The following is a 19,068-nucleotide window of genomic DNA, read 5'->3' as shown; positions in this document are numbered from 1 at the left end:
AAGGGGGGACTTGATAATGGTCTTCAGATACTTGGAAGAAAAGTTGTGTTCTCTTGCCACAGAGGGCAGGACAAGAGGCGATGAGGTCAAACGACAGCACAGCAGATTTAGATTAAACCTCAGGAAAAGCTCCCTAACTGTAAAAACAACAGTGCAATGGGACAGATGCCTAGGGAGCTTGTGGAAGCTCCTTCACTGGAGGTTTTCAAAAGAAGGCTGGAGCTGTCAGTCTGGGATAGGTTAGACCAGGGGTGGGCAAACTTTTTGGACCAAGGGCCACATCTGGGTATGGAAATTGTATGGCGGGCCATGAATGCTCACAAAACTGGGGGTTGGGGTGCGGGAGGGGGTGAGGGCTCTGGCTGGAGGTGCGGGCTCTGGGGTGGGACCAGAAATGAGGAGTTCAGGGTGCGGGACGGGGATCAGGGCTGGGGAAGGGGGTTGGGGCACTGGAGGAGATCAGAGTGCAGGATCTGGGTGGCATTTACCTCAAGCTCCTTCCGGAAGCAGCGGCATGTCCCCTTTCGAGTTCTTATGTAGCGGCATGGCCAGGCAGCTCTGCACGCTGCCCCGTCCACAGGTACCGCCCCTGCAGCTCCCATTGGCCATGGTTGCTGGCCAATGGGAGATGTGGGGGCAGCACGCAGAGCCCCCTGGCTGCCCCTATGTGTAGGAGCCGGGGTGTGGGGGTGGGGGTGGAACATGCCACTGCTTCCAGGAGCCACGCAAAGCACGGCACGCATGGAGCAAGGCAAGCCCCAGACCCTGCTCCCCAGCAGGAGCTCAAGGGCCAGATTAAAGCATCTGAAGGGCTGGATGTGGCTCCCAGGCTGTAGTTTGCCCATCTCTGGGTTAGACACAACAAGTCCTGCATCTTGGCAGGGGGTTGGATTAGCTGACCTTTGCAGTCTCTTCTAACCCTATGATTCTAGATGGGACCAAATCATAGGAAATCTGGGGTCGGGGGATTCCAATTGCTACAGCTTAATTTGGATTCCTGCATGAAATCCCACAAGCATGCCCAGGTGTGAAAGGGAGCAGTAGTGTGATGTGTGCAGTCTAGAGAGGCACAGTCACTCTACAGCAGCCTCTCTGGAGAAGATGTTCCACTGTTATGGGAGCTGAAACCAGTCTGTATCTCTCAGTCCTAACGCATCCATACTCATCTATTCAGATTGCTCCCCCACTTTGCCCCTCAGCCCTTCCGCACCCCCATCTCTGCGGAAGTAAAAGACGCTCACAGTTCCTGCTGAGGAGATGATTGAAGTCAATGGTGTAGGAGACCCACTTGCGGGGCAAGACAGAGTCTCTGTAGCCCCAAAGGCTGACGTTCATAGATCTGGCTCCTGGCTCCGACGCCAGACCGGTGAAGTAAATGGGTTCCTTGGAGAAAGTGTACTTGTGCCAGCACTGACCTTCATCCGTTGAGAACCTAGACAGAAAAGGCTTACAGTGAGGAGCTGGGGTCCCAACCAAGGAGAGACCAGGTGGAACCTTCTGTGACCCCGTTACGTTCAAAGGCGAAGAGATGTGGAAAGACAGCACAGGCCGTGCAGCTTGGCTTGTGCACAGGAGTGAAGGCCCAGAAGGGGGAGCTTACTGACAGAGCGCTAAGCACAAAGCAGTATCTGCCAAAGGAGAGGGCTCCTTCCACTCTCAGCAGCCCCACTCCCATAGGAGATCCTTTAAGCAGCTGCAGAACAAGGGAGGGAGGGGAAATCCCAACACCGACAGCAGCCTGGTTTCTCCCTTAGCACCAATCTATATGGACAGAGCTCCACTTACAGCTCACCAGAGCCTCCCGGAACCGGAGAACAGACCCCTCGCACACACACCCCATCCCCTTTAGCAGGTGGAGCTCAGGCTTACTTAATCACATTGATCGGCTCGAGGCTGTGCTCAATGGCTACGATGATGCCCCCGGAGTCCAGGATGGCGTAGTGATGGGGTCCTTCCAGCACCCATGTCCAGGTGTAGCCCCCATCATCAGATATGTAAACGTCTGGGCTCACCACGGAGATGGCATCCCCCACGCTGCCTGCAACCCAGAGCCCAGCACCACGGGGATTAGAGCAAGTCCAGGAAGTGTCCCTTCCTCGGGGGCAGACAGACTTATTTCCTCTGACCTTCCCTTGGCCCCCCCAGCCTTGCTCTGTCGGAACGAGCAACTCACCCCAAATGGATTAAACCTGTCACTTGCCAGCCCAAGGCCCAGAGGATGGATCCTGAGAGACCCCTCTGCCCCGCCCACATACCCCTCCACTTGCCCTCTCCCTGTGTTGGTAGCAGTCAGGTTCGTTACCGTGAGCGATGACTATTCCCACCACATTGGGCTCGGACAGAGGCAGCATGGGCACGTTGTGATTCAGGGAGATGCCGTACAATGCATAGATGTAAAGGCTACACTGTGAACAACATCAGAGAATCCAGGTTAGGAGACAAAATGACACATTTGCGGGGGGAGGGGGTGTCTTCCTGGCATTTTCCCACCAGCATCTCAGCAAAGCCCAGCTCAGGTTTGTGCCCACCCTGGGCCACTCAACTAATGTAGAGCCAGGGACCTTTACCTGCTTCTGCCATTTCCATGTTGTGCGAGGCACAGACCAACCACACAGGAAAGGCAGCCGTTTGCCCCCAAAGATACCCCACAAAAGCCTGGGTTAACACATTGTCAAGTCTTGGCTGGTGTCACTATTGAACTTCACTTTATTACGCATCTCACTCACGCTGCAGGATGGGAATAAACTGAGCAGTCGCCGCACGCAGGCCTGATGCTGCAGTGTCTGGGCCACTAGCCCTGCCACGGGAACAGGTCCCCTTGGACTTGCGCATGGGAAGATGCAGTGGTCTTAAATAAAAGATTGCTTACAAAAAATGAACTATGGGGCCAAGTCTGCCCTGCCTGTGTCCCGACACACGGCAGTGCCCCACACCGGAGCCTGGCTGCCCTGGGACCCCAGACGGACAAACCTCATCCTTGTTCTTTGCTGTGGAGTTACACTTAGCGTTGACAGGCATCCTCAGTGGCAGCCACTCACCACCTTGGTCGAACGTGATCACCGACTGGATGGAACGGTCTGGGGGGAGGGGGAAACACGGTGTGAAACCCTCGGTGTTTTGTATTCCACTCAGCTCACTCCAACTCAGCCCTCCCGTTGAAGATGGCAATACAGTCTGACGGGACCCTTGTCCCGTCCATCTAGCAGACATCCCACCCCCGTGAAACAGGCAGCCTGGCTGCAGCAGAAGGTGATGAGTCGATTTCTCCCTGGCAGCTGGCCCATGTATATTTCTGCTGCACCCTTTTCCCAGTGTAGAGAGCTCCTGCTACACTGCACTGAGGCAGTGTCTCTCCAGGTACAATCACTGCACTGAGACTGTTCCAGTTCAGGGCTTCAAGACTAGTAGGACCCCAAGGATTGGTTCAGGCTAATAGTTCAGTAATGGGCAATTAGCAAGCTCCCAAGTTACACCAGCAGGCTGTCCAGGAGACAGTGGAGGTGAAGAACCATCCTTGCAGGCAAAGGAGGAGCAAGCAAGTTTCAAGGATTTTTTTAATCATTATTAAGCCAGCCAGGCTCCCTCCCTGCTCTGCCTTAGAAGGCAGAATGGACCTGCATGGCACAGTTAGCACTGTTCACCATATTAGCTCATACTGCCATGGACTACTCGCCTCCCTTTGTATATCACTGCACCGTTTCAGCTGCAAATTCAGACACGGCAGTGAGAGCGCTGTGTTTCCTCCCAGCGACGCTCCCAGGTGTGCCTGCATAGTGCCGTAGCCTGCTGAGCAGCACAGAACCCCAGTGAGGCTCTGCCAACAACCTGATGCTTTCAAGCTCAAAGAGTAGAGTCCTGTGTATAGAAAGGTCTAGGTCTCGCCCCCTCCCCCAGCCAGAATAAATTTGTCCAGGCTTTGGAAGCCAACTCAGGCTCTTCCCTGAAGACCTCCAGGCTGAACCCAAACGTGGCCATTTCCAGCCCTGCAGGAGACTCATGCATGAGCAGAGAAAAGGTGTTGGACTGAAAGTTGTTTTGCATCCAGGGGCCAGCCGGTACTTTACTACTGTGAGCAGGCCCACCAGCATCAATGGGAGCAGGACGGGCCCACTGACTTCAATGGGGCTACTCACATGAGCAAGGACTGCACGCTATCCAGTCCTGTAAGCCAGGCCCAAGTGAGCCCTGCAGACAGAGTAAGGGTTGGACTCAAACAGGAGCAGGCAAAGGACAGCAGAGATCCACCCCATCCTTCCTGGGCCTCGGTGTGCCCCAAGGCATTCCCGAGGCCTGGAGCAGACCCCGGGAGCATCGCGCCCCCCAGGAACAGGGAGGAGCATTCCAGAGAAAGGATCTGCCTTGACTGAAGCTTTAGCCCGGGCCCTTCCCTGATGCCGAGGGTTTTGCTCTACCACAGCCGTCCTGCTGGGTGCAGCCCATCCCCCAAGAGCGAGCGCTTGCCTTCAGAGAGCACGCTGGTGATATAGACGCCCCGCAGCGAGGTCACATTGGTGAAGTCAGTTTCACTCCCAATGCCAGTGTAGAGATGCCGTTCGAGGGACTTGGAGTATATGAGGCCTCGATCATCTGAGGTGTAGATTGTGCCACACCCAGTATCTGCAAGACAGACAGATGATACAGCTGGGCAATCAGATAGTGCCCACAGTGTAATTGTGAAAGAGGTTACCAGGCCTGGGAAGTTTCCTGGTCACACCCGGACTCAAGCCTCCACATGCCAGAGTCACACCTAATGCTGCAGTGCTGACACAGCATCACATCAGCAATTTATCCCTAGTTCACATGGCAGGGGTGGTGGGGGCAGACAGAAGCAGCAAGTCCCAGAGGAGAAGCAAAGATGGCCCATGAACTCCAGCGCTCACGTGGTGTGACGCTACTAGATGCCAAATTCTTTGCTTCTCCTTACAGCTGGCCTTGGAGACAGCACTTTCACCCTCTGCTTTGCCAGGAACAATGGCTCAGCAGTTAGGGTGCCAGACAGGGACTCCGGGCTTGATCACAGACCATGGGCAAGTCACTCAGTCTCTCTGGCTTCAGTTCCTCATTTGTACAACAGGGAGAACAGCACTGCCCCCCAGGGGTGTGAGAGGATAAACCAATGACAGTACTCTGATAACAGGGCCATCTGAGCAAAGGTCTCTCTCTGTCCAACGCCCAGGGAAGCCCTGATCCCAAGCCCCTTAGCTTTGCCAAACCAAAACCAGTGCAACTGAAATGTCACAGGAATGATCATGTGCCGGGAACAGCTTTTCTGGCAAGTCTGAAGCCAGACAGTGGTGCAGAAGTGAGGATTACACTCAGTGTAACTCTGGGCGGTCATTAACTCTCAAAGCATGCAGCCTAGAAAGCAGAAGTTTGGCTTAATCTGCTACTCTGGAAGCCTGGTGCCATGGAGGAGTTTGCTGGGGAGGGATTTGGGGGGATAATTTAAGTGTTTACACGTATCTGACAGGCAACTTCATGTGACACATACAGCTATGGCATGGGGAGAGCAGCAAGGAGCGCAGAGGGGACCCCTTCAATCCTCGTCCACCAGCCTGATGTGGCTCTCTCCATGACTGGAGAACGGAACAGCAGGGAGCTACATGGGATGTCCGGTCTTGACACTAGAAAGGAAGCCTCCACAAAGGGACTGGTCTGAGAAGGAGCAGGGCCATCTGCTGAAGTCTTAAAGAATATTCCCTAGCAAAATATTTCAGTCAGGGTTAAGACTGTAATACTGAACTCACAGGAAAAGCCTCTGAGAGAATGCCACACTGTTCGGAACACTCCACAAGCATTAGAAAGCCTGGAAAGTCAGAGTTAAGGCTAGCCAGGTAACCTTAACTCTGCCCTTGTATCACTACTCATAAGACAGTCCTACTTTCCAGCAACAAACATGTTGACTGCATCAGCGACTCTGAAAACTGACTTGTGATCTAACTGGCCTGCTTTGGTCTTGCTCCTAGTTTGCACTCGGGAATTTAAACTGAAGGGCACTTGTCTTTCCAGCACTACAAGCTGCTCTTACCCTCCAAGGCCATGAACAACTGCGGAGGAAATAAAGGAGACTGATGCACTTCTCTTCATCAAAGCAGTCTGGATTCAGGACCACAAGATTCAAAGGACAGATTTTTCAGCTGCCGTAAGTACCACAGTGAAAGATTTGGCACAGATAAAGGGCAAATGCTTCTAAGGGAACAAACTTAAGGTGTGGACCAAAACTTAGGCAACTTAAATGATGGGGTGCAGGGCAGTGTGGAAACCACATGCATCTCAGACCCACAACGTACAAAACCATAGTGTATGTATGTGGCTATGGGAGTCCCACAGCCATGGGCTACCAGGAATTAGAGCCCTTGCTGGGCTCTCCTTCAGAATGCTGCCTCCTACATGGAAGGTGCAGCGGGTACACAAGGCAGGTCAGTGCAGAACGGGACAAAGTTACGGTTGTTTCTATACTTAGAACATACGAGCAGGGGGGTTATGTGAATTGTCAGCTTGGCTTTGCATTTCCTAGGGTTTGCTATCAGAAGACTACAGTGTTCCCTTGAGTAGAGATTTACAATCAGCTCCAACTGGATGAAGCATTGGAACTGACATTTGGATCTATTCAGGCACGCATCGCCCACCTGCCTTCTATCACTCACCTCCAGGGTCATCCACATGCATGAACACCATGTCCTCGTTAGCTGCCAGGATGGAGAAGAACTGCTCCTGACCCACAGATGGAAGCTGGGCCATATTCCAGGTCTCCCCTTGGTCAGTCGAGACATGGATCCTCCTTGTATTGCCCTGGAAGACAAGCACAATCTTTATGCTGCACCACCAATGGCTACAGTACTCAAGTATCAGAGGGGTAGCCGTGTTAGTCTGGTTCTGTAGAAGCAGCAAAGAATCCTGTGGCACCTTATAGACTAACAGACGTTTTGGAGCATGAGCTTTCGTGGGTGAATGCCCACTTCTTCGGATGCAAGAGTACAAAGTGTTCATCAGTGCCTATGCTCCGGGGGCCTAGACGGATCAGAGAGGGTGACAGGGAAGAGAAGCAGGAGCGAGAACAGTCCCGGTACTAGATCAGGACACAGGAATGGGACGAACAACTCTGGACAGCCACATGCTCATTTATGCCCCTGCCTGTTCCCAGCCCCTTAAGGCACAATCACATTCACACAGACCCTGCACCCACAAACCCAAACCAGGGCATCTATCCAAACCTGGGGCATGGCCTCCCACATGGAAACAAAGAAAGGCTGCGACTCTGTGGACTCGCAGGGCCACCTGGAAGCCAGACAGAAAGGAGTAAAGCAAATCTCCTACCTTCTCTGTCACCACGGAAGTAAACAGGAAGCGACCTCCTAGGCCAAACGAGTAGATTTTGTTTCCTATGGTCTTGAAGCTTTTGCCAAAGTCATTGGTTTTCTTTAGCTCCAAAAACCCAAGATCAGTTTCTTAAGAGAAGGAAATGAGAATTAATATTGCTGCAGTAGAGGAGGGGACACTGAGGTGAGGTTGGTATAACTACGTCACTCAAGGGTGTGAACAAAGTAGTTAAGCCAAAGCCCGCAGTGTAGACAGGGCTAGGTCAATGGGAGAATTCTCTGGCAACCTAGCTATCGCCTCTCAAGGAGCTGAAGTACCCATGCTGGCAGGAGAAGCTCTCCCGTCGGCATAGTAGCATCTTCACTGAACCACTGCAGTGTTTTAAGTGTAGACAAACCCCGAGGCTGGGAAGTGCTGATCGCCCTTAAAGTCCATTCCTGCCTCACCACAGCAGTTTCTCACCCAGCCCCGCCCGCACTCCGGGCAGAACCTCATCCTGAAGCATCAGTCTGCTCTAAAGGCTACTAGACTGTCTGTCACAGACTGCCACCCTGACGTGCCCACATCCTGCCATCAGCAGCTTAGCCTCAGCCTGCCCGGTGGCAGAATTCCACACCAGGCTGCCCCCGAAACCTCAGACAACCCTGGCTCTACTTCACAACACAGCCTGTTCAGCCTCCTTTCCACCTTCTGTGCTCGCAGCCCTGGAACAGGGCGGATTCATCTGCGCTCCAACATCACCCACCTTTCGGGATCCCACCATCACATCTCAAGCTGGCAGTGATTAAGTCTCTGGGAAGCCCTAAGGAGAGCAAGATCTCCCCCCAGACATCCATCTCACTTCACTTCTCAACACCCAAACTCTCCCACAACACACTAAGGAGCTGTAGCATGAGCACTGCCAGCCTCTGTTCTCCCTCACCCACTCCCCAGCATCAAACCCATTGGTTTGCTTAGAGTTTTGTGAGGGTATTATGGCATCATGCTTTCGTGATCGCTGGAGAGCACCTGGAGAATTCTGACCTGTGGGACTGCTACATTTAAACAGACTGGAGATGTAATTTACATAAATTGTTTAACCTGTAAATCCAGGCATCTAAGTCACCTTGTATGGTGCCTGGCAGGAGGGGGACACACACAGTTGACAGGTTTCAGAATCGCATGTTAAAATAGCCACCAATTAGCTCTATCCAACCTCCAGAGCATTTGGGCTCAGGACCATTCACTGGCCTGTCCCTAGCGACTTGGGCAAATGAGTCAGTTGCTAACAGCTGATGATTTATTAAGGTGTTTTCAGAACACGGAGCTGAAGGGAACAGGCTTGTGAAGTCTCTGGCCTCACACACACACAAAGTGGCTTTGATTCGCTGATACTGCACAACTGTTAGTTGGAACCAGGGAGTACTTACTGCAGGAGGCATTCAGGTAGGTGGTGAAGAAGATGATGGTGTTGGGGCCCCTAGAAACAGACAGGAGGGGGGAAAAAGTGCTTAGAAACCTGATATAAGAAAAGCGGATCAACAGCTGTGTCAGGCTGTCTACACTGCAGTTGGAGGTGTAACTGCAGCTTTGGTAGGCAGATCTGTGCTAACTTTCTTCTAACTAGCATTGCTGAAATAGCCATGAAGACGCAGCAGCACATACACCGGCGCAGGCTATACAAGCACACCCAGAACACATTGCCAGAGTCCCTGCCAGCATGTCTTCTCTGCTCCTTTTAGCTGCACTAGTTATATTACAACTAGTGCAGGCATGCCCACATAGGCAGCAGTCACATCCCCGATTGCAGTGTAGACATGCCCATAATTTTACACAACATGGGGACACAGGTGAAGCCAGACTCCCTGAGCAGGGACAGCTTCTAACCCAGTGGTATACTGGGATTCTACAACACATGCACCAGTGAGGACTGCTACAGGGCCTTTCAGAGAAGCGTGGGTCCTTTTGCTCAGAAGTCTGGGGAACATCCAAGGGGTCTGTGAACTGCAATCAGATACCATCCATACCGCACACACTGGCCCTGTCCAGGTAGTCACTGAAGGACTAGTTTGACTAGATACAAGTAAGTGTGTGATGAAGCTTCTACCTACCAGAAGCAGGGCTGAGACCTATCGAACTCATGGCACCCAAGCCCATGGTTCCTAAACTGTTCCAGTCTGAACTGAAAGCTATCGGATGCATGTGTCACCTTGGTATCTAGGACCAGAATGCTGAGTGGCATTGCTGACTCCAAGGAGTTCAAAATCCAGAGAGACTAAGCAAACTGGGAATCAACTCCAAAAAATCCAAGGTCCTCTCACCTTCTAAGTGGCCCCCCTCCCTCTGTAGCAGCCAGGAAAGAAGATTGTGGGCATACATAGGCAGAATCTGACATGAGCAGGTGCAGCACAGGCACAGTAGTTTATACACACATTAGAGAAGTGAAGCAGCCAAGCAGGAACTGGAGTATTTATCAGACGGCCAAAGGTCTAAATGAAGTGTGTGACAAACAAAGACACTCAGATAACCCCAGTAAGGAAGGGTGGCTGGCCAGGGTATGGGGAGGCTCCAGAGCAGACAGTTAGGTGAAGCCAGTCAGGCAGGTTACCAGATGAGCCTAGCCAGAAGCCCGTGGCTGTGTGCAGAATTCTAGACACTCCATGTGAAAAGAGTGGAGCCTTCCATTGAGGGAACACTCAGTCCATGCTGCTGCTCCTGATGGAAGAATCTGAGTCCAGGACATTGCATTATGGCAGGGAAGGCTCCCCAGCCCCCAGTGGGATGGGACACTTATTTCTAAATCAAAATGTATTAAACATGAGTGGCATGGGCCCCGCATGCTGTTGGGCTTCCTCTATGGGAAGAGAGAGGGGGCAGAAAAAGAGTGCAGGAGAGCTGATGGAAGTGCCACAAGCAGTGTTGAGCAGCTCCTGCTTTCCTTTGGCAGGAGAGCTTAGAGCAGCAGACACCGAGTTACCATTCGGCTACTCACCATTTTGCCAGACAAACAGCTTTGTGGATTTCTTCCCACTTCTCCCCAAAGTTCCTGGACACCCAGAGGCTGTTCTGAAAAGTTCAGTAGTCAGACAGGATTGCTGGTTATTGGCTGTGTTACCTCTAATGCTTCAAATAGCATCTGGCCTAAAAAATGCAGAGCCAACCCTCTGAAATGGAACACACATCAGGGCTTCTAAATACAAGGCCACATAACACTCCCTGGAAAGTACCAACCGTACGTTTCAGACTCAGGAATAGAAGTTCATCCCCCAGAATCCTAAAGGGCTAAAGGACACAGCAGCTGTGATGTGTCATTCTTCCCCTTGTGGGATGCTACCACCCGACCCCGCCAGGTGTCGCTACAGAACTCAATCCCAGGACATCTCACAGAGCACACTGGCAGCTATGTAAAAAAGCAGAGATGAGAGGGAGTGGGATGCGTCCTGTCTCTTACTTCGGTGCTGAGGACCAGCAGGTTGTCGGAGTTCTGCGGGTGGTATATGACCTGACTCTGGGGCTGAAAGGGGAGATCTGTCTGAGCAAAGTTCTTAGCATAATCAGACGATCTGAAGATCTTTCCTCCCTGGCTCCCTCCAGGCACAGGCATGTCCCCCGTCAGAATCACCTAGACAAGGAGCAAGAGGGAGACCAGGTCAGCGAGGGTGCATACGCCTTCACCGTGACTGTCAGCCTCGGCCACGTCCCCCGCAGCAGCTGTACTGACCTGCTCCAATACAAATGGGCTTTGTGTGGCTCACTCAGCCCCCATTTCCCGGCAATGGGATCAGAACGTGCACTTCCTGGCAATGGGGCTCCAAGGGCTTCATAGGCTCTGGCTAAGCCCAGACAAAGGCACTATCCCCGTTCTACAGACAGGGAAACCCAGGCACAGAGCTGTGACGTGACTTCCCCTCAGTCTCCCAGCAGGTAAGTGGAGTGTTGGGAGCAGTACCCAGGAGCACACCACCCTCTGAACACCAGTCAGCACTGCCATGTGGAGAGGTACATTTCAGTGAACAGAAGTGCATTGCTATGCAGCGTGAATGCAGCCCTCATGAAGGCCAGCTCCATCCCTGACTCAGGAGCAGTTCCAGGGAGTGCATGCTGTCCAAGAGCACATCAGCAGCTGTCTCCTACCTTCCCCGAGTTCTCTGGGCCGATGGCCATCCCAAGCTCCGTCCGGATGAAGGTGTGGTTAATGAGCTTTGTGATGTCTATGAAAGTTTTTCCATAGTCCTCGCTGAGAGGGAAGAAAGTAGATAATGACTCTTCTAGAGCAGTGGTTCTCAAGCAGGGGTTTGGGGCCTCCTGAGGGGCTGTGAGCAGGTTTCCGGGGGCGGGGGCGCCAAGCAGCACCAGTGTTAGACTCGCTGGGGCCCAGGGCAGAAAGCCGAAGTCCCACCACATGGGCCTGAAGCCTGGGGCCCTGAACCCCACCACCCAGGGCTGAAGCAGAAGTCTGAGCAATGTAGCTTCGTGGAGGCTCCTGTGGCGTGGGGCCCTGTTACCCTCTAATGCTGGCCCTGGCTTTTATATACAGAAAACCAGTTGTTGAGGCACAGGTGGGCCATGGAGTTTTTAATAGCACGTTGGGGGAGCCTCCGACAGAGAAAGGTTGAGAGTCCCTGGTCTAGGAGACACCTTGGGATGCAGCACAGGGGACAAGGTGTCACTGATGCTTCAGGGACAACTGCTGGGATTAGAGAGCCTCAAAGCAGGACTGCGCTGGGCACCTCAAAGCAGCTGCTCAGTGCAGCTGGCAGACAGAGCATTCCATGGCAAACGGCTGCTTTTCCAACACTCGAGCTAGGGAGGAGCCAACCTGCAAGAGCTCCAGTCACCCAGGACCGGCCCAAAAGGGAGTCACAAGACCACCAGCTCAGTCCTGCATTGCTCAGCTCCGGCCTACAAGGCTCCTCCTCCCCAAAAAGGTGTTTACCCAGGACTGAGGATATTCCAGTCTCCAATGAGCCCCGTAATCCTTTGCATCAGTGCAGAGGAGTCTGGGAAGCTGTGGGTACTGGTCACTCGTGCACATGCAGAACCAGGGCCTGATTTTGTAGAGGGAAGTGAGTGATCGGGCACCACGCACCAGGTTCACAGAGTGCTAGCTCCTCACTGGCATGAAAAGAGTCTCAGCGACCTGAACACCCAGATTCCCAGAGCAGCCGAGCAGCCCAGAGCTGTTCTTGTCATCCTGTAGCACGCCACCCCACTGGGCTGGGCAGTTTCTTTGCATTCCTCACCCTCTCCCAGGCACATCAGAGACAGAGGCAAGATACACCCAAGCCCTTGGCAATTATCCCCACTCGAGGCATCTCCCATTCCTGTATGGCAGCCCAGCACCTGTCAGCTGGGGTAACACAGTGGAGTGAGTCGGCACCAGTTTAGAAGCCCTGCCTCCCCCACCACACCCCAGGAGGCTGCCTGAGCCTGCTGGTAGCTCAGCCTCCCTTCAACTCCTCCCCTAGTGGGTAGGCCACGCTTACGGCTGGCCTCCCGCAAGCAAGAGAGAGAGCTGCAGCATCAGGTCCGACAGCCAGACGATGCAGCTCGCTAATTCACTGAGTTAATCAAATCAGCTGCATGCATCAGGCACTGGGGGCCTCACCTCCTGTAGAGTTTGGACTGCTTGAAACTCACGAACAGCAGCGGTAACTTGAATGTGGTCAGGACGAGAATAACCTGGCCAAAGAAGAGGACCAGAGAGTCAATCTTGGGGAGAGCTCATCCCCCAGGCAGCTTGCGAGTGCAGCCCTCAGCTCACCCCGCCACTGGATTTACTGACCCTGAGAAGGGGTTTGACAGCCCCTTAAATATCCACCTCAGGATAGTCAGTTAGTGCTTTGATCAACCCTCCACCCCACTCTTATCCCTCTCATGTGGCTTCTCCCAGGGAGAATGGCTTTAACAAGACAGGGACTCACTGGCCAAAAAGGTTTGTATTTGCCAGGGCAGGACATGAGTCTGCTGGGAAGGTACCCCCAAATCGCAGGCGATCAGACTGTCATCTGGCCTCCAGCCAATCCAGGGACAGGTTATTGGCTCAACCTACCTCTTTCAACAGCCAATCCCAATGTCTTTAAGGCAGCAAATGCCATGAGCTAGTATCAAAGGATGGTCTTACAGGGATATACAGCACCTTCACCTCCCAACATGCAGCCACTTCTAGGGTGGAAGGCACTAAGCTACGGACAGCACAATGCACAACACTGATGTGGGGGGAGGGGTTTGGCCAGGCTTTAGGACAAACCATTCCCCCCCATGAGAAAGGCCAAGGGATCTTTGATGTCCACAGCCCAGACAAGACCTTGGTCTCGCCCAGCAGGCCCACACATAGGGGAGGCTGAGGAGCTGAGCCAACTCTGCTAGGGCTTGAGCCAAGAACTTCAGACACGGACTTGAGCCTCCAAGCTGCTCTGCGAGAACCAGCATTGTCTGGGACGCAGCGGCCGTCTGATGAGGGTGAGGGAGGTTGGCTGCCTCAGCAGTTCTTTCCTGCAGGAGCCCACGGGAGTGTAGGTCGCCTTGCCTGATAAAGACAGCACAGCCCTGCCCTGCCTGGAGCTGTAATTTAGAGGGTCAATTCCAGGGGCTGGAGGAGCAGCCACCTTGCGATAGCTCTATAGATAAACCCTCCGACGGCAGCTTCTCAGCGAGCAGTGCTGGCTGTGAAGGTTTCCTAGCAGCAGCTCACTTGCTCCATGTTCAGACACTTCTAATGGGCATCAGTCACACAAGAGCACGGCCCAGCACCATCCCATTCCTCAAATGCCAGGAGCTTCCATAGATCCCAAAGCCACCACTGCAATGTTCCTGCTAATTTTTTACATCCATGTGCAGAATGAATTTTGTTCTGTGCAGCAATATGGAGGTGATGAGTGGTGGGGGTGGGGCCGAGGGGTTTGGGTTATGGGAGGGGGCTCAAGGCTGGGGCAGAGGGTTGGGATGTGAGAAGGGGTGAGGGCTCCGGCTGGGGGTGCAGGCTCTGAGGCAGAGGGGTGGGGTGCAGGATGTGAGGGCTCTGGTTGGGGTGTGGGCTCAGGCAGAGGGTTGGGATGTGGGAAGGGGAGAGGGCTCCGGCTGGGGGTGCGGGCTCTGGGGCAGAGGGGTGGGGTGCAGGATGTGAGGGCTCTGGTTGGGGTGTGGGCTCAGGCAGAGGGTTGGGATGTGGGAAGGGGTGAGGGCTCCGGCTGGGGGTGCAGGCTCTGGGGCAGAGGGGTGGGGTGCAGGACGTGAGGGCTCTGGTTGGGGTGTGGGCTCTGGGGCTCAGGCACAGGGCTGGGATGTGGGAAGGGGTGAGGGCTCCGGCTGGGGGTGCAGGCTCTGGGGTGGGGCTCCAGGGTGGCACAGACACATGAGGATAAAGGTGTCCTATCGGTGCAGCTCATTCCGGGAACTGGACCTAAATAAGCAACACCAGTTTAAGCACCGTTCTACCAGCATAACTGCACCCCTGCTGTAGGTTATGTAGATTCGTGCCAATGATCTAGCTGGAGTGTTAGACCCGCCCCCACTGGGGACCTTCCTAGGCAGGATTAAATGTCTGGGCACACAGAACACTGGGAGTGTCCAGTATCAGGAATGCTTGTGCTCAAGTTGGACACTGCTTCCCGGAAGCCAAGTTGTGCTTCCCAGCTGCCTCTCCGGCTTGCCCACCCCCACCACTGCCCCGTCATTTAGAAGAGTTACCTTTTAAAGCCCATTCAGATCAAATGCACTACTTACTCCAGTGCTGTCTCCAACCCAGGAGAGTGACACAGTGCCGCTGAAGTCATCAAAGACATACTGCAAGGAAAAAGATTGGAGTCACAACCAAACTTCTGTGCTCCACACCCCAGATCAGGCAACAAGCCCCTCTACCTCCTGTCACCAGAGGGGAGAGGATCAGGAGAAATTTGATCTGCATGGTGGAGTACCTCCCGGTTACACACACCATCCCAAGGCAGTAATAACCACCCAGCTGCCAGCCCAAGATTTGTCCAGCCCACTGGCATTCCCCCCCATCACAGGTCGCTAGGGATTACCTGGGCAGTCTATTGCTGAATCAGTAAAGCCAGGAGACACACCCCACTAGGGTTTTTTTCTCCAGCTTCATGCTCCCTCAGGTGGCTTCCTTCACCGACCCACACACATCCCCTTACGTAGGATGTTGCTGAAATGCCCAGTGGATTCTTGCCACACGCCCTACGTGTGACAACTCAGAGTTTGTCTCCTTGGCAGATCTCATGGGCAGGTGTCCCAAGTCCTCTCTCTCAATACCACCTTGTCCCTTCGGTACTTCAGGTAACACTGGGCGGCTTGTGCTGGGCAGGCAGAGTGAAGCAGAACTCAAGCTTTGTGGGTCGAAGGTGCTAAGTTCAGCCCCCACTGACCACCACTCCAAGGGGCTGACGTGCTCACATCTGAACTACAGAGCCATACTGTCTCTACCCCAAAGCTTTGCAGGGGCCTGGGGCCTTTCCCCTTAGCACTTGATACTCATCAGCGAGTTATTGCAATATGGAAAAAGCATAGTCAGGTTCCCCTTGTGTCTGCCCTTGAACACATGTGCAGGATAGCAGCTCTGCTAGGGGAAGCTGATTTCACTTTTGGTTCTGCTGAAGTGCAGATGCTTGCCCGGCGTGGTCACCCTCCCCTAATAGGGTTTCATTGCTAAACCAGGAGCCAGGGCCCCACAAGCGTCATGAGGCCTGCGATTGTTTCTAATCCAGCCCTGCAAGAACACGAGAGTGAGCAGCACAGACTGCTCCCAGATCTCACACCCTCATGAGTTAACAACACCTCTCCTATCAGAGAGCTCCCCAGCAGCCAGGTGGCATTGAGAAGGATCCCCACCCAGAGGGGCAGTAACGGCTGAAAGTTAAGCAGAGCTGGACTCTTTTCCTGTTGGACATAACTAGTCATCTGTAAGAGCAGCACCACGCCGACAAGAAACACTCTGGTGCATTTGTTTGGCCTTGTAGAGCAGTAAAACTGGGCTGTGCACTTTATCACGAGCACTAGAGTAAACAGCGCAGCCCTGCCACCCTGCAAAGGCATCTGCCTCCAGATAATATTTTCCACAGCTCCTGCTGGCTGCCAGGCAGGACCACAGCAAAAGGTGCACAGAACGTTCCCATTAAGCAAGGGGACAAACTGGACCCGGCCTCAAGAGCCCAGAGGGACACCAGAGAGATGAAGCCAGCAGAGCAGTGATGCTGGGATTTGGCTAGCTAGCGCCATGTTAGTGCCAAGGAGGAACCTGGCAATGCAAATATTCCCCTGAGCAGAACAATGAACGCCATCAGTGCCCTGCCCTGCAGTCTCAAAAGTTGCCTCATAATCTGTTCACAATCTCGCTACATTTTGAGGCTTGCCATGTTACAGCTCAGCCAGCACTTACGCCATAAAATCCTAGATCAGTGGCTGAGCTGGATAGGACATAAACCGAGATCTGGGTTTCAGGCAGAGAAACCTCTCCCCCACCCAGAGCAGCGACTCTGATACACCTGTGCCTCTGGGAACAGGAATCCCAGCATTCTACAGGCAAAACCTGGGAGATGGCCAGACAGTCACCATGGAAATACACCTGGGACCTTGGAATGCTCTGTTCTGAGAAGCCCTCAATACCTTCACTGCGACAGGAGAAGCACTACCAGTTTCAACCTCAAGTGTCCAGTTACCTTCACTGGAGGGGAGCAGAGACCCAGGGAACACCTGGGGGAGAGTGCAGAATGCTGTTTCTTCACAGCCATGGGCACCTTACGGCCTCAGTAGCGCAGGGGCAGGGCTGTGCCAACACGGTTATTGAGCTATGCCAGACCTGTGCAAATGGCAGGCTTCTGGGGCGATCAGAAGGAAGATGAAAGGAGACAAGGAGGCCATGGAGAAGGCTCTTGCACCAACAAGGATGGCGTGAAGGACCGACGAGAGCTGACGCTATACAAACAAGGGGAGGAGTAAACAGAAAATCCAAGAAGTGGGCTGGAGCGAGCCCTTAGAGAGTCACTAGCCCGGGTGACTCTGAAATGGACCCAAGAACAAGTGTGGAGTTTGATGCAGTCTCACCGTTTGGAGTGTGCAGGAAGTGGTTGACGACGTGCTTGAGTGCAGGGAACTGGGACTTTGGGAGACAGGGGAGGCATTTTCAGCAGACAAGGAGAGAGGCAGGGAGACACAGGTGGGACTTGCCACAGCCAGGGACTGGCAGCAGCCTACACCAGCCGCACGAGGCAGGTGAAGGAGGAAAGTTCTGGATGAGAGGGGGAGGCAGAGGGACCTTCCAAGCAAAGGAAGGAAAGAGGAAATGACATGGCATACAGCAGTGCAGCAGTGTCAGAGTGGTGGGTATGGTACAGTGCAGACAAAGAGCAGAACCTATGAGCTGCAGAAAGGGGGAGAGAAGTCAGGGCAGCTGTGCCCCTCCCCCCGGGAGCCAGTGCAGCATTAGCAGATTCATGAGAGAGACACCTATTAGCATCTCATTAAAAAAAATGGAAGAAATGTAAATTAGCTGCTTGTGTGACAGATGGGATGGGGGATACCAACGGAGGTTACAGACATGCCAAAGTGAATGTAATCCAGACAACACAGCCAGGGCTTCCGGTGTGAGGAAACCCACGGGGGAAATTTACAAATGGTTGGCAAAAAACTGCCTGCTACCAGCCACCTCCAAACACGGAGGCTAACTTTGCATAACTGTCCTAGCCATCCCCAACCCCAGGCAAATCCACCTCCTCACTCCCCTCCTCCCAGGAGGCAACAGTTACATAAAGATTCTGCTTTGATGCAAGATGGGGAACAGTTCTGCTGAGAGCACTGAGTCACTCCCGTCGCACATGGCTCACTAACCCAACAATCCCAACAGGTTTTCTAAACCCACCTTCACTTCAGCCAAGCGAGATCGGGAAGATTCTGCTTCTCTAGGAACTAGGTTGTGCTTTAATCTCGCCAGGCCTCATGCTATGAGGCCATCAAATCATCCACTGGACAGCCATGTGACAGGAGGCCACTCTGCTACACAGCAGTGTAAAAGATCTCATGCTTTTGGCCTACCGGTCCATCAGTAGCCAAGCTTCATAGTAGTGTAGCCCCTGCTACTCAGTCTCTGTTAATAAAGGATGATTTTAACGGCTCCTCTTCAGGCAGAAATGGAAAAAATGGTCTTAGCATTTAATTACAGGTACATTGAAATAAGTTCTTACAGCTAGAAGGGGCTCTGTGGATAGCAGCCCTCCCACCTCCTATGAGATGACGTTTGGGCCCACGGCAGGGGTGCAGGTGCTAAACTAGGAACTCTAGGAGTGGCATCTGCAGCAGCACAAAGGAGGCAACAGAGTTTGCTGTCTAAATGCAGCTGTCTGCATGAGAGAGGCTGCCATACCCAGGAACATCACCATGCTAGAAGGCTAGTGGGCGGATTCAGGGCTTGCTTGACTAGAAGCAGGATAGAGACACTCCTCTTAAGCAGTTAAAACTTGCTTATTCACGTATCTCCTTAGCACAGATGCTGGCAACTCAAACGCATTTCACCTCAGCACTGACTATCCCTCAGGGAGGCAGAAGGAAAGCTACTTTGCACTTTATAAATGATCACAGAGTGTTTAACAGCTAAGCCTCAACACCACAGTGTACAGGTAAGGGGCATGAGGAGATCTCTTCCCAGGGCACTGAAGTTGGGATGGAACATGGCAGCTGTTCCTTTATTATTTGCATTATGGTAGCATCTGGAGAACCCAACCAACATCAGCATCTCATTTTGCTAAGCACCACACAAACAGCCCCTGCCAT

The 19,068-nt window shown here is 53.2% G+C and overlaps 1 protein-coding gene across 4 annotated transcripts in view; it reads right to left on the bottom strand.

Annotated features, from left to right (window-relative positions):
- Positions 1-19,068, bottom strand: part of SORT1 (sortilin 1) — a 52,574-nt gene that overhangs the window by 22,481 nt on the left and 11,025 nt on the right. For all 4 annotated transcript variants that reach the window (XM_039537111.1, XM_039537110.1, XM_039537113.1 and 1 more), the window contains exons 2-14: positions 15,025-15,084; positions 12,908-12,981; positions 11,434-11,536; positions 10,751-10,921; positions 10,292-10,365; positions 8,730-8,779; positions 7,318-7,448; positions 6,648-6,792; positions 4,462-4,617; positions 2,971-3,077; positions 2,303-2,405; positions 1,870-2,038; positions 1,242-1,432 (exon numbers count right to left, since the gene is read on the bottom strand). In XM_039537111.1, the coding sequence (XP_039393045.1) occupies positions 1,242-1,432; positions 1,870-2,038; positions 2,303-2,405; positions 2,971-3,077; positions 4,462-4,617; positions 6,648-6,792; positions 7,318-7,448; positions 8,730-8,779; positions 10,292-10,365; positions 10,751-10,921; positions 11,434-11,536; positions 12,908-12,981; positions 15,025-15,084 (1,534 nt within the window). The remainder of the gene's footprint in view (positions 1-1,241; positions 1,433-1,869; positions 2,039-2,302; positions 2,406-2,970; positions 3,078-4,461; positions 4,618-6,647; positions 6,793-7,317; positions 7,449-8,729; positions 8,780-10,291; positions 10,366-10,750; positions 10,922-11,433; positions 11,537-12,907; positions 12,982-15,024; positions 15,085-19,068) is intronic.

This window comes from Mauremys reevesii, linkage group 4, assembly GCF_016161935.1.
Source record: "Mauremys reevesii isolate NIE-2019 linkage group 4, ASM1616193v1, whole genome shotgun sequence".
NCBI lineage: Eukaryota > Metazoa > Chordata > Testudines > Geoemydidae > Mauremys > Mauremys reevesii.
The sequence above is the reverse complement of the archived record's forward strand: the minus strand, read 5'-3'. Positions and strand labels throughout refer to the sequence as shown.